Here is a 14,812-nt window from a genome sequence, read left to right as displayed (position 1 = left end):
TGCCTAACAAGGGCTAATAATGTCTGGCTGAAGGCACCTGGGCCTCAGTCTAAGGCTTAGCTCAGCTCTCATTAAAGACAAGCAATCATTCCACCTTTTCCACAGGTCTCACAAATCTGCATGGGTTTCATATGGCAAATCACTATGGCTCTGCCAACCATCCCAGAAGACTTCAGAAAACCTGTATGCAAAGAAGCTGACATGCGAATGGCTCCAGGCTCTGGTCCCAGAGGACCAGAAGTGAGCTAGTTCAGCTAGGAAGTGAGAAGTCAAAGACACAACCATGGAGTCAGGCTTTTTGGAAACCACCACATTGGTGGTTTTGTAAGATTTACATTCCAGGGCATAACACCAGTCACAATTTGTAAATCATAAATGGGCAGGTCCTTCAAATTCTGCTTCTTTCTTTTGGTGCTTGCAACTCTTGTGAATTTTGCCCCCTTGTTTATTTATTCTGGGAGATAAAAAATTGAAGCTAACCCACCAACCCTTACATAGTAGATGTTTTTCCCTGAATTTGTGATGTTATGTGTGTGCATCTCAGGATAGACTCCACCCTTTGGAGATATGTAAGCTTTTAATGGAAAAGCTGTATCAAACCCACTTAGGGCAAACCCAGGCCCTCAGTTCTGAGACCAGCACATTGCTTGGATGGCTGTGTGGCAAATCTAAAATTACCCTGAACTTACCAGCCTGGCTGCCTATTGAAAAGCACTTCCTAATGATTACTCCCACTCTTCAATCCTTCTCCAAGGAACAAAGTCAGTTGGCTTGGCCAAAGGGCAGCAGGCGTGTCTGTCAGCCCTTCCACCCCACCACTGCATAACTGCTAATCCAGGCTCTCCCAAAGACCTTTTATAGCCCAGTACCTGTGCAGAGGGCTTGGAGAAATGCCAGCAGGGAAAGGGTTAAATGCTGACAATCAGGGACACCAGCATGCCAACAATGGGCAGGGTCTGGGAAAGCAGAACCAAACACCAAACTGCACAATTCTCATGCAGGGCATTTCCAAAGGAGTCTTCCCTCAGGTGACACAGCCTGATCCAGCAGGATGTCCCACTGCCTCTGCAAGGCTGATCCAACTAAAAGGCCAGGTCTTCTCCAAACAAAGATGGAAACATGAATTCTGTTTGGGGTGGGTTTTATTTTAGATTGAGAAGCTACACAAAGAGAGAACAAATATATATTTCCATGAGAGAAGGGAAAAAGAGAGTATCCCATTGTGTCACCCTCCTAATACAACAAACCATCCCAACCTGAGCCACAGGACTGGCTGCTCCCCAGGTAGGCAGGGAGTCCTTACTCCAAAGGGTACAGCACACAACAAACATCTGTAACATCTGCCCGAGGGTCACACAGCCCCAGACACAGCGGTATGGTCTTGTCTTTGCGTACGTGCACGTACATCTCTTCCTGGCAGACACTGGAAAGGCTGATACAGAGTCACATGGGAGAAACCCACAGCTTTGAAAGAGGAACAGCTACTGATGGGCACAAGGATCAACACACCCACACGGCACAAACACCTCTTCAAAGGAGTGGTTACTCTAAGCACAAGGCAGATACGTTTGTATCAGTGATACTGGATTGTACTGGAGTGGATGGCAGTGAATTTCAGAGTTCATCTTTCTCTTTAATAAAGTAATTAATCAAATGGTTTAGCATATAAAAATACAATAATCCTTCCTCCTAATCAGAGCAATTTGTGTTCAGATAGAAATAAAAGCACACACACATACAGACCTCAGGATTGCTGCCAGAGAGCTCACAGGATAAAGAAAAGAAAACCATTTTCCTTGTCTCACACCAGGATATCCCATTCTCCTTCCTGTCTCCAGGGATAATGGAGTCTTTCAGCTTTGGTGCATAGTTATATTTGAAAGCCAAACAGCAACTTGGAATTTGTCCTGAAGGGAGCCAGGACAAGGCACCTTTAAGGATAATAAGGCAGAAGGGGACTCCTCATGTGCAGGGGTGGTCCTGCTACCCCTGAATCTGAGGGATCAATCAAAATCTAATCAAAGTCTTCACCCTCACAAAGTGTGAGTGAGTCAGTCTCAGTTTGCTGTAACCAAGAAGCTGTTCAGGAGCAGAGGTTTGCTCAGCTATTTGCAGTGCTACACATGGTCTCCATCCCATACAGCACAACCTTACAAGAGTGCAGCCAGGATAGGAACTGAGGAAGTCTAAATAAGATTACGTCCTTAAAAGAATGGAATTCTCATGGATGGCAAACACACCATGAAGTGAAACACATGTGTGAAACACATGATATCTTCCCACAGTGGGCTTCAGGGAAGACAAGTCAACAGAGCATCTGTTGTGGAGTAGAGCAGGGAGGCAGCGACAGCTGGGCCACCTTGGTCACAATTATTTGACTAATTAAGTGTAAAATGTCATTAAGGTATTGCCTTAATGAAGCAGGGTTTGTTCAGTCAGACGCTCTCCAAAGCTGAAAACATGTCTTTGTCCCCTGCCAACAGGACAAGAAACAGTCCATGGCCTCAGATGGGGCCAGAATATCTTTAAGTTTGATCTATGTACTATAGGAGCCTGATCCTGCTGGGATCTGGGCAGACTCCAAGGAGCAAACAGACTCTGCAGGAGGGATACAGAGAAGGCAAACTGAACAAAATATGAGGAAGTTTCCTTCTGCTTCAACACTGACCACTAGGAAAACACTTTTCTTTAGAGGCCACATCATAAGAATACTCTGAGCACATAAAATGCCTTTAGTTACAGCCAAGAAAGATTGCTTTAAAAACATTGCTTTACTGCTGCTTTGTTGATCATGATCATCTTAAAAGGCCCAGACCAATCCTCTAATGCTGCTACAGAGGTATCTTCATCAGAAATCCAGAAACCACAGAAAGCTCAGGAAATTACATCAATGCACATCAGTGAAGGCCCTGGCCTGTCCTTTTTGCAGCATTCCTTCTGGTTCTAAAAAAAGCTACAATCCAAACCAGTTAGTATCCAGAGTATTTTTCATAGTTAAGCACAACTTTTCCTGTGGGAATGTAATCTGGGGGATTCAGATATTGTAAACAGTTCCTTGAGAGAACAGTTCCCTAAGTAATTTCCTTCTGTAACATGTAACTGCAATTAAGTTGCATGCACATGCCATATGCAGTTTAGTTTCAATTACTAAATACATGCTTGGCAAGGAAGAGCATTACTTTCTCAGTGTTGTTTCACCAGAAGGAGCAAGTGAAAGCTATCCTAAGGAACATCCAAGACCAAATTTCTTGGTCTCTGTGGCTTAAAACCACACCGTTAACTTTGTATTACAACAGAGTTGGCTCAAAATCCATTTCCTCATACTGGTTCCTGTTGGTAGCCCTGCTTGCCTTGCAAGCAATATCTGTGGCCTTGCGAGACAAGTATAAATGTTTCTTGAGCAAGATTTTACATAAAAGCTGTGGGCCAGCTGAAATGTCCACAGTCCTCACCTCCTGCTGGCACCAAGATCTGAGGTTAAATCGAAATGAGATTTCACAACTGTAAAGGATGATGCATCTGCTGACACTGAGATATAATTTGATAAGTAACCACCCTGTGAACTCTTGAATGAAAGATTTTTTTTTCTTTTCAAAATCTCTGTACAGAATCAAATATATTTATAAGCCCTCAGATGTGGATTCTTTTAAGGAGGTGATAGTTGTTAGCTAACAATGAACCTGGCTTGGGGACTCAGAGTCTGCTCCTAGCCAGCTTGGCAACTTCTTCAGAGAGAGAGTTCTTTCACCTTTTTCTGTATTCATTCACTTGTGCAGAGGTGAACTGATGCCTGCTGGTCACAAGTGCCTGTAAAGATCCCATGCAGAGAATGAATTCTGTGTTAACATTAACTTCCCAAGACAGTGCTCAGATGTGAAGACCTACGTGAGCCAAATAAGACTCTGGATCACTTATTGTCAGAGTTAAAATATTCAGGGGCAACTGTTTCAATGTGTTGCCCAAAGTCTGGAAGAAGTTTTCAATCATTTGTCAAATGATCCTTTTTCTTCCTGCCAGAAAACTGAAGCAGCAACTGAGCATGGCTTTCATCAATATGCTCCCATAGATAACAAGTTGGTCTTTGTCCTTGGAGAATAATGGTCTCCATGCATTTATCTGAGGAGCATTTGTCCTAGCTATCCTGCAAGGAGGAATGTGGGTCAATCCCTGATCCAGAACTGTACTGCTGTTCCTCTGGTCATGGCCAGCAGCCAGCAGCAGCTTATCAGAGCTCCATGCTGGCCCTCTGCATGCTGCCTTGTTGCATTTCAGAAACTTCAGCACTCCTGCCTCTCCCTGCAAATCCCACCCAATCAGCAGGCAGGGATTTGCGTTGTCTCTACTACGTGCCAGACAAATGCCTGCAACCTCTTTGATCCTATCCATATCAAAATGCCAAGGAAAAGATGCTTCTTTATCCTCTTGCTTACCCTGTGCCTCTGCAGCCTTCCAGCTCTTCCTTCTTTTTCTCCACCTTTGTCACCCAAGACAACTTGTTCTTTGAGTTGAAAAGCTCTTTCTCCCACTGAAACTAGTCAGGAACTAAGCAGTCAAGACTCCCAATTTAGATGTTGAATCCATGGTGATGTCTGTTAATTTACCTGAGCCTAAGCTTTTATGGCATGTCAGGTGGAGATGGAAGGAGGCAGATAGAACAGGGCACTGTGTTGTCCTTGACTAAGTCACATCCCTTTTCTGAACTGCAGCTCACACTGACACCAGCTCCCCCCGAATTAGCCCAGCAAATGCATCCACCTGATCTCTTTTCCATCAGTCATTCCTCCTCTAGCACAATGCAACTCTGCATACTTTCATTATTTGATTACTTTAAAATTTTTGAAAAGTTCATTATTCTCCAAGATTTACTGTTCTGTGTCTTAAGAGTGCTTTCCAAATATTGCAGCTCACTATCTTCCACACTATGGCCTGTGAAAGACATCTAAGTATCTGTAAACCTAATTTACAGAAAAGGAAGCACAGGTATAGGACTTATGCAACCTGCCTAATTCTGTGCTGTTCATCTGTCACCAGATCAGTCATTACAGGCAGCTCTGTCATTATGAACTGCCAAGGCTCTGTTAAAATCAGTGAAGATGTAACAATTTTTCTTTGGTGAGAGTTTGCGTTTTGGTCTTTTGACTTGGCACCTGAGGCCCACTGCTCACTGCCTGTGGGAGGGTCAGGATTAAAAAATTATTATTTCCAACAGGATGATGCTTTACAGTGGCTGCAGAAATGCTCTGTGTTAGCAGAGGACCAGAGTGAAGATTTAGCCCAGGCTGTTGACCAATGCTGCAAATCTTTGCAGAAGAGGTGGTGATTTTGGCCCTTTTGCAAGCTCTTGAGGACACCACCTACAAAATATGGCCGGGTGGTCAGTCACAGAGATGACATGGACTCTGACTTGACTGAAAGAGGAACTGTGTAAACACCTCAGATTTCATTGTTCTTGCTGCAAAATAAGGAGGAACCACAGGAAAGGTGACACTGGGTCAGGTCCATATCTGGCACTGGTCACAGCAAATGCCCAGGGAATAGTATGGGAACAGAGCAAGCACCAGCAAGCACCAGGAAAGCCTGCCCCTCACACCCTGCCCCCAGTCTCTCACCACCTCAGGGCCATTGCCTCCACAGGGCTGCCCAGGAAAGACAAAGCAGAGATTGTTTCACCAACCCATGTGGTACTTGGCTGGCTTCACATCTCTGTTCTATCTGAGGGACACCGTCCCATCTGTCATATCCTGGCAGGGGAAGCCCTGGGATTGGCTCTAGTCTGTTCCCAAGACAAAAGCCATCCTGACTGCAAGAGACATCCCCAGAAGGGGTTGAAGGGGTTTGCAATTACCCAGTCTTGTAGAGCAATTACCAACACCAAGACTCAGCTAAAGCTCAGTTCTTTGGAATACAAGATCTTTACTGAAAATAACCTACAAGCAGCAAGTCTTGGCATCTTCCACTGCTCACTAAAGTTTTTCAGGCATCTACACCCATATCTCACAGCACAGAACAAGCACCTTTCTCAATATGAGAGACAGATACTGCTTGGCACTCTCAGAGCAACTCTAAATTACCAAGGCTTACAAGCCTCTGCTGAGTCCAGAACAGGAGCAAGGCAGAATGCAAACCGGAGCCCTCAAAACTCTGTCCACTCTCCCATTTATTCCTGAGCCACTGAAACATAAAAAGAACATAGGGTATCCCAGGAAACAGGATGAGATCAGGCAGTGATAAATAAAGCATGGAGTGAAAAGTCAATCCTAGAGAAGAAATAAAAGATGGTGCAAAATGGTCAAAGAAACTTCACTGAAAAAAAAGGCTTGCAGACTCTTCAATATTTCATAGAATCCACTGAGTTGGAAGGGACCCATGAGGATTATCGAGGCCAACTCCTGCACCTGAAGAAACACACCATGTATTTCCATATCTTTCTCTCAAAAAGCAATTCCTGTACTAGAGGGTAGGACATGAGCTGAGAAGAGAACTTGTACCTTCCAGAAAAAAAACCAAAACAACAAAAAAAAACCAACCTAAAATCAAATAGAAAATAGTGTTTTCTGAAAATAGTGTTTTCAATATGAAATTTATTTCCTCTTAAAAAAAAAAAAAAGCAACTGACTAAAGGTTTCCAATTTACAATTATGCCAGGAGGACAGAAATATATGTCCAGACAAGAGACACTGGAGTTAAGTACCACACTGGCACCAGATTTGTGGAGTGCCTGGGTGAGAGCAGAGCAGATACCCCTGGCTGCACCTGCAAGGCTCCTGAGCATCTTTCCAGCTCACAGCCTCCTGGAATAGGAAGCTCCCAGTGTAACACATTACACTGCAGGTCAAGAACAGCATCTCAAATGTACATACATCAACTGCCCTTTCATTTTTCTCCCAGCAGCCTGAAGACCCTGACCACTCAGAGCAAATGCCAAGTCTTCTATCTCATCAGGCTTACCACCAGGATCCACATCATTAGAGTGGCAGTTGTTGGAATGCATCACATTTTTTACAGTCTCAGAGAGTGCAATACTAGATCTTTCATATTCCTACCTTAAGAAAACAATCCAGGTAGAGAGTTCTAGAATGCATCACTGCTATCAAGAGGAATGGGAACATCACAGAAAAACAAGAAATGTAAATTTTGACACAAATGATTAAAAAAATTACCAAGAAGATGTTCTGACAAGCAGTAATTATCCAGCACTACTGCTTCCATAGATCCCTCTTGTTGTGCACAAACAACAAAAGACCTGGCACATTTTTAAGTCTAAAGTAAGGCTTCTGTAAGACTACAGATTTCTGGCAGGTTAAGAGCTAAATACTCATGGTTCATATAAATCTTATTATACCTATCTCCAAGAAAATTAATATCAGATTTCCTTGATTAAATTCCTGCTATGAGAATGATTTGACCTCCTTAAATCCAACTGCTCTAATAAGCTTTACATGGGACTAGACATTCATATCAATGCAAAACAGGGCAACCCATAGTGGGGACTGGGAGAGGCGTTCAGTGAAGACTGATCTTCTGCATTGCTATTGGAAAATACTAATACTGGGGTATTTGCTTCAATTCTCCATTTCCTGGGATCCCCTGTCAGGAACAATGTGCAACAGCCTATGGCACACTGCTACAAGGATGAAGCAAGCTCCAGCTGCAGCACCATAGGAAAGAAGGTTCATATGGCAAAGTAGTGCCTTGCAAGGAAGCCCAGCCTTTGGGTTTGCCCAGGGCAGTACTTCTTCCTGTGGGCAACAACATCTTCGGGGTGAAAAAAATTAAAATTGTGATTTCTTCTCTGAAATGGTGCTGTGATGCTTCAGGAATTGTCAGGTTAGTACTGCCCTCATGTGCTGATCCTAGCTGCGTGTGTCACAGTGAGGGAGAGCAGCATAGAACCACAGAATGTTAAAGGGTTGGAAAGGACCTTATAGATCATCCAGTCACAATCCCCCTGACATGTGCAGAGACAGCTCCCACAAGACCAGGTTACTCAAGACCTTATCCAGCCTGGCTTTGAACACCGTCAGGGTTGGGGCATCTACAACCCCCCTGGGCAACCTGTTTCAGTATCTCACCAAATTTCATCTCTTTCAGTTTGTATCCATTGGTCCTTGTCCTACCACTACAGTTCCTGACAAAGCCCCTTTCTGGCCTCCCTGTAGGCCCCCTTCAGATACTGGAAGGTTGCAATGCAACCTTCTCTCCTCTGGGCTGAACAACTCTGTCAGCCTGTTTGTTCAGGGGATGTGCTCCCATTCTCTCTGTGGCCCTCATCTGGACTTGCTCCAAGAGTTCCATGTCCTTCTTATGTTGGGAACACCAGAACTGTACACTGTATTCCAGGGGGTCTCACAAAAGCATAGGAGCTAAACGTCTGATGAGGGATAAAATTAAACTACAGAACCCAGCCCATAGGAGACAGTCAAGATTTTCAACTTCCTTGAGATATCCATATACTATTTTAAAATCTAAGTATTTGGGGTTCTGGTGCACTCAGATATTTCAAAGAGATAATTAGACCTAAAAATGTGCTTTTGCTTTCCTGAGTTGAAAGGAGTTAGGATGATTCTAACAGGAAGAAATGCAAAGTTGATCTGCTGGGCAAAAGACATCCCTACAGAACTGTTTTTGTCTCCTTCCATTTTGAAGGTGAGCCAAGGAATGACCAAATTTTGTGGACATGGCTACAAATAAACTGGTTAAGAAGAAACTCCACCTGCAGTTCCCAGAGGGCTGACTAATCCTTTCCTACTTGGATTGTCTGCATGGCTGCAGTGACTGGATTAACCGCCAGTCATGACACACTCACGGTGCTCTCCCTCAGGGGTGGCCACATCTCACTCTGAGTGTCCTCCTGCAAAATTCATTGTGTCCCTCTACCAGGAGGGATGCTTTGCAAAGGAAGGCAGCTGCTGCTATGGAAGTGGAGTTTCCTCTTCCTAGCACTGATATCTTTCCAAGATAGATTCCTCTGAAGCAAGAGAGGAGAAAGTAAAAGGGAGACTTTAGCATTACGTTATATCAAAGCTAAGTGTAAATATATATTGCTGAACTAACAGTGTGGAGATGGACAGTATGCAATCTCTTGTTGAAGTAGCCAAGGGAAAACATCACAAGTCCAGGCAAATCTTGGCATGCGAAGTCATAATTTTCTAACTATTAGCATCCAAAGAGCCAAGATAAAGCAACAGGATCTTGGTAATGAGTTTGCCAGACTTTGTTCAGGTTTGGGATGTAAATTCAGGAAGGACAAAGTAAAGGCAAAAAGGAGGAGTAAGAATCCAGAAGCATTTTGCTGAGCTTCAAGCAAAGGTTACCACCTGCCATGAAAGCATTATCCTGGCCCAGCACCACCCAGAATTACTACAAGTAAACTGCTGCCAGAAAAGCATTTATGCAGGACCAAACTCCTAGCAGGAACAGGTAGCCAGCTCCCACACAGAGACACTGGGGTTATAAACTCACCTCTTCTCTTCCCCTTTCAAGCCAAGACTCAGAGTTGCCTGTCAACAGTTTTCACATGATGTGTGTTCAGAATTTTTCTTCCCCTATTCAATTTTGCTGAAAGAGAGTATGACTAAAGTTGTTTTGATTGACCCATTAAATAAACATGAGCAGGATGGGGTGTGCTTACAGAGAATCATGTGTGTTTTCATGAAGGGAACTGACTTTTGGATTTATGGATGTTGTCACAGGCAAGCCTCTTTCAGACATACTAATGCTGAAACAGACTCTACATTTTTTTCAGCTCCAAAGGGATTACTTTAACAAAATTTGTTCTTCCTCTGGATTTTTTCCTAAACAGCTTGGTTAGAAGAAAGGAGGAAACCAATCCTTGATCTGCACGAAGATCTCCTCTGTTTGGTCCCACAGTTTGGGAGTTACTAAACAAGGAAAGCTGCTATGAGCTGCAAGGTAGAGAGAGAATAAAACAAGTCCCTGTAAGCTATTAATTTAGGTATGAAACAAAAAAAAAAAATTAAAAATGGAAAACAGCTAGTTTTAAGGACATATTCAAGGTTTTTAATGGATCGGAGAACATGAGAGGAAGGGGAGTGGGAGAAAAATGTTGCTTCATATCATGGCTGTAATGGTTGGTAAGTGTTTCCAGGCTGGAAAACAAATTCAAGCAACATTTTCACCCACTCTGGAGTTTTTAGACTGTTTCTCCATTCAAACAGCAGCAAAAATTTTTCCCTACAATAAGCACATACTGGGTTTGTCTACCTCCCTATCTTCAACCCATCTGAGCCTTCACTAATGGCAGTCTTGTTACACCAGAAGCCTCGATGGCAGTTCTCACGTACATGTACACAAGTGTGCAGTGCAACATGTATACATGTACACACATAAACTATCAAAATACTATTATAAAGTGAGTGTTCCTCCTCAACACCCCTTCTCTGCCCACCCCACCTCCCTCCCCTTCCCCAGCATATTTCAAAGCAGACTGGAACTGAGCACTTCCAAGAGCCATCCAGCCCCAGGTCGCACTGCAAAGGTCTGGGTGCGTTGCCAAGTCCCTGGGCCACCTCGAGGACTGGTCTCGACGAGCGGCCTCGAGTTCACAATACTGATTCCTTGGATTCAGGGTCTGCTGTGCTGCTTGTGTTGGAGACTGGGTTTTTGTGGGTTACCAAGGGTGACGTTTCTGCTTCAGACTTGCTGTTAGCAACTGCTTCTACGGTGACTTCCTTGAGCTCCTGCTCTCTCTCTTTCTTGTCTTTTTCATTCAGGTAATTAAGGATGCCTGCTCCCAGGGCATCCCCTTCCACATTCACAACTGTGGTGGTTCGGTCCCTGGTGAAGATCAGAAACAAAAACCAAAGCAGCAGGGTTTTAGTTTTAAGAGAGTTATAACACAATAAGGGGAGCTGATTCACCCCTGCAGAACCATGAACATCAGTGGAACCAGACAAGGGAGATGTAGTTATCAAAGGTCTTTTCCACAGAAGTATCATCTCTATTTCAGAACTAAAAATGTGCACCAGAGCAGGTTTAAGGTCAGTCAAACTTACTATCAGCTGGTTCTGGTCTCTCTGTGGGTTGCAGCAATGGTACTACTCTTTCTCAGGCATCCTGCTTTTCACAGGTCACCTCCTTCCTCTTCCCTTTCCGCAAGCCAGCATTTTTCAAATGCATGTTCAGAGCAGGAACTTAACTTCGGGCTTATCCAGTAAGTGACTCAGAACACCCAGCTCTCTTTTTTAACTACTGTGACTGATATCTTAATCCAAGCACCTACTTAAGGGATCCTTCCAAAAGCAGGCAGAATGACTTGTGTTCTCTGCATTTGTTCCCCATAGCACCTGCCCTAATTTTTGGTCCTACAACACAAAACTCATGTGCCAGGGTATAATGGAAGAGATTTATGAGTCATAAAGATGAACAACATTCTCACGTGTCTTTTGAGACTTGCTAGTCATTCTGCAGCCTAACTTTACCAGAGGCTCAATGTGTAATTGTGGTCCTCTCTGGTAATTAAACAGCTGGCATTAAAACAAAACATGGGACTCCTTCCTCCCTCTTTTCCCCTTTTGTTACAAGGCTGAGCTCCTTGACTTGAACACTGTTGACCACAGAGGGATGCTACCTATTTTAAAAGGAAGGCAACCAGCACAACACAGGCTAAGAGCAGCCCTGAGTGAAAGGACAGGCAAGTTTTTCACTCTTGCCTCAAAGCACTTGCAAGTATAGGTGTGGAACACTCAGCCACTACTGTACTTCCTTAGAAAGACAGGATAAAAACGGCTAGCCAGAGCTTTGCCTGTATCTCCTGTCCTCTGGAGGTGGCTGATCCCCAAGAGGTTACAGTAAGAAAGAGTGATGACCCTAAGGAAGCTGTAGGAATATGCTCCACAGACACGTGTTGTGTGGGAAGGGAAGGTAATACAGCTGCCACATCCCACAGTCTCTGAAATTCAAGGGTGTCCTCAAGCATCCTAATTTCCACATCTGCTGTGGGAATGCACCATCTATACAGACAGGCTGGTGTTTCCAAAAAGCAGTGCTGAGGCATTATGTGCAGTGCAAACCAGGAGCTGCCCAATAACTCACCAAATGGAAACAAATTACCTAAGCAGGATTCAGATCACTTGACCCATGTGACCTCTAACCTCCTTCCCTGAAGATGGAAAGGAAAGGTGGTAATACTGTCTGCTAAACTTGTGACACTCAGCAGTGTGTTCCAGCCATGACAATGCCCAGGGCAGTCCCAAGTGTCACAAACCCTGTGTCCCTGCCCTGCCAATGGACAGCACCCCTCTATGACACTTGTGTGGGCGCTTTGACCACAGTCTTGAAACTATTAAAAAAGTTCAAACAATAGCTGACAAGAGCTTCTGATGGAAACTGCTTCGCACACATGACTTAGGAAGTTTTCCACAAGTGATGTTCAGACTCAATTTCCTTTGTCCTCCCCTGCCCTTCTAGCATCCAATTAATTTCCAGCAATATCAACACCTTCTAAATGGACTTTTAACAACCATTCTAATGGGAATTAAAGCCATGAAGAAATACATTTCTACAAAGGCTGAATAAAAAAGCTGAAGAGGGATTTCAGCATGCTGACTGCTTTAAATGGGAAGGCACCACCTTTTCCATTCTCCATCACAGGCTACCTGTCCCATGGGGTCTTATTTTCTACTGGGTTATATTCTGTACTTTGACCACATTTCCAGCTAAACATGCTACAAGAATGCTGTAGTGACGTGGATGTCACTCTCTTTTCCCATGTAACAAGTGACAGGATGAGAGGAAATGGCCTCAAATTGCACCAGAAGAGATTTATATTTGATATTATGAAAATTCTTTTCATGGGAAGAATTGTAAATCATTTGAACAGACTGCCTATGAAAGTGGCGGAGTCCCCATGACACAGCTTAATGGGGAGCACGGTGTGTGGTGCTACACTGACAAAATCTGAACGTTTTTTTCCAGCCTTAGCCATTGTGAAATTGCATGTTTCCATGCTTCCCAAGAGCAGGTAGGCGGGGCCTGCAGTACTCACACGATCCAGTCCACAGCCAGTATGAGGGACAGGTCGTTGGTGGGCAGCCCGATGGCCTCCAGGATGATGGCGATGGTGAGGACGCCTCCGGCAGGGACCCCAGCTGCTCCCACGCTGGACGCCGTGGCCGTCACGCTGCAAAGCAACGTCCATGCCTGGTTAGAGGACTCCCAGCTCTCCTCTGCTGCACTCTGCCACCTGCTTCCCCACCATGGGAACTGTAAACAAATGCTTCAGCATGGGACACGCGGAGCGTTTGCTTCCCAGGCAAACCCCTTCCTGCCTGCTGATGCAAAGGAATGGGTACAGAGGACGGGCTCAGCAGGGATCCGCAGCAGTTACCGTGGCGATGGCTCTGGAGTCAACACCAGGACTGCCTTCTCAGGATAACAAACAACCAACACAACTGTATCCTGCTGCCTTACTAACACTCCCAGCTCCAGTATGCTGAGGGACTTACAGCTCCTGACCCCACGTGTACAAAGGCAAACTCTGCCATGCAGGGCACAGCACCTTCTCTGTGTCTCATTTGCATCCCAACACAGACCCTAAACCAGGAGCTGGAAACCTGCAGTGCCTGTGCTCAACACACCTTTTTGTGTGCAGATGTCTGCAACTGAGCTCTCCTTGGGCTATCATTGCATCATCCTCAGACCTGTCTTCACACCTGATTCACTGAGAGTACCTGAAAAGCTAATTTGGCTACTCACCCAAAAAAAAAAAACCAGTGCCCAGGCCTGCCTTAAATAGACAAACAACATACTGGGAAACATAATCAAAAAGAAAATAAAACCTGGCCAGGAAGGGTGAAAAATGCCAGGAACCAGCCCTAGGAGGCATGTGGTGGATGCAGCTGTGGCTGCTGGGCACAGCGAGGAGTTTACAGAACTGCTTGTAGCATCCTCATTTAAGGGATTTTGAGGAGAGAAATGAAGATAATGACACTTCATGGGATATGGGGCATTGGAGGATATTCCAGGCATAGAGGGGAGAGAGTCTTAGAGAAGGAGGTAGGACTGGGGAGGTGGAGGGGATAATGGAGCAAAGCAGTTAGGAGGGGAAGAACAAGAGATCTGTTCAGGAAAGCCAGCAATGTGATGGTAGGAAGAACAGAGATAAGCAGGAACAGAGTCTTTAGAACAAAATTCGTGCATAAGGAACCAAGGAGCTGGCAGGAGAATTTTCTAAAACATCCAGAGGGGGAGTCAGGGGATACTTTCTGAGCAGTGCAGAATGCCTCAATTACCCAGCCTAATGGTGACTGAAGGATGGAAGAGTGAGATGCTTAAGGAAGGAGAGGAATTTCATGTGAGAAAGAGCTTTAAACAGCTCAAGGACTGTTTCAGAATTCAATTACCCCTACCAGGTTCCACCTTTCATTAAATCGAGACTCTGGCAAATCTTGTAAAGGTTTAAAGACTCCATCCTTTAATCACCCTATAATTATGTTACATAGCAGTTTGTAAGCTTTAGGTCAGAGATGTGGAATGCTAACTGTTAGCTATTAACGGAGAGACCACAGCTTGAATGTGTCTGGGGGCCAGAAGAATGTGGTTGCAAACAACTTACAGAATTGTGAAGATCTGCCCAGGGTTGAGGTCGACATTATTCAGCTGAGCAATGAACACAGCTGCCATGCACTGGAAAATAGCAGCTCCATCCATGTTTACAGTGGCCCCAATGGGAAGGATAAACCTGCTGATCCTCTTGTCAACTCCGTTGTTCTCCTCGATACACTTGATCATGGACGGGAGTGTGGCAGAGCTGGAAACAGAACAGGGAGAAATGAAACGGAGCACCAGGGTG

General features: G+C 44.7%; 1 protein-coding gene across 1 annotated transcript in view; it reads right to left on the bottom strand.

The window, feature by feature from the left end:
• Positions 1 to 1,124: 1,124 nt before the first annotated feature.
• SLC1A4 (solute carrier family 1 member 4) overlaps positions 1,125 to 14,812 on the bottom strand; it is a 33,942-nt gene continuing 20,254 nt past the window's right edge. The window contains exons 6-8 of the mRNA XM_071424802.1: positions 14,576 to 14,770; positions 13,007 to 13,141; positions 1,125 to 10,797 (exon numbers count right to left, since the gene is read on the bottom strand). Of these exons, the coding sequence (XP_071280903.1) occupies positions 10,563 to 10,797; positions 13,007 to 13,141; positions 14,576 to 14,770 (565 nt within the window). The 3' untranslated portion in view covers positions 1,125 to 10,562. The remainder of the gene's footprint in view (positions 10,798 to 13,006; positions 13,142 to 14,575; positions 14,771 to 14,812) is intronic.

Source organism: Agelaius tricolor, unplaced genomic scaffold (assembly GCF_023055355.1).
Source record: "Agelaius tricolor isolate 1412-34295 unplaced genomic scaffold, bAgeTri1.0.p SCAF_1, whole genome shotgun sequence".
In the NCBI taxonomy this organism is placed as follows: Eukaryota; Metazoa; Chordata; class Aves; order Passeriformes; family Icteridae; genus Agelaius; species Agelaius tricolor.
Note: the sequence above shows the minus strand (reverse complement) of the source record. Positions and strands in the feature narration are given on the sequence as shown.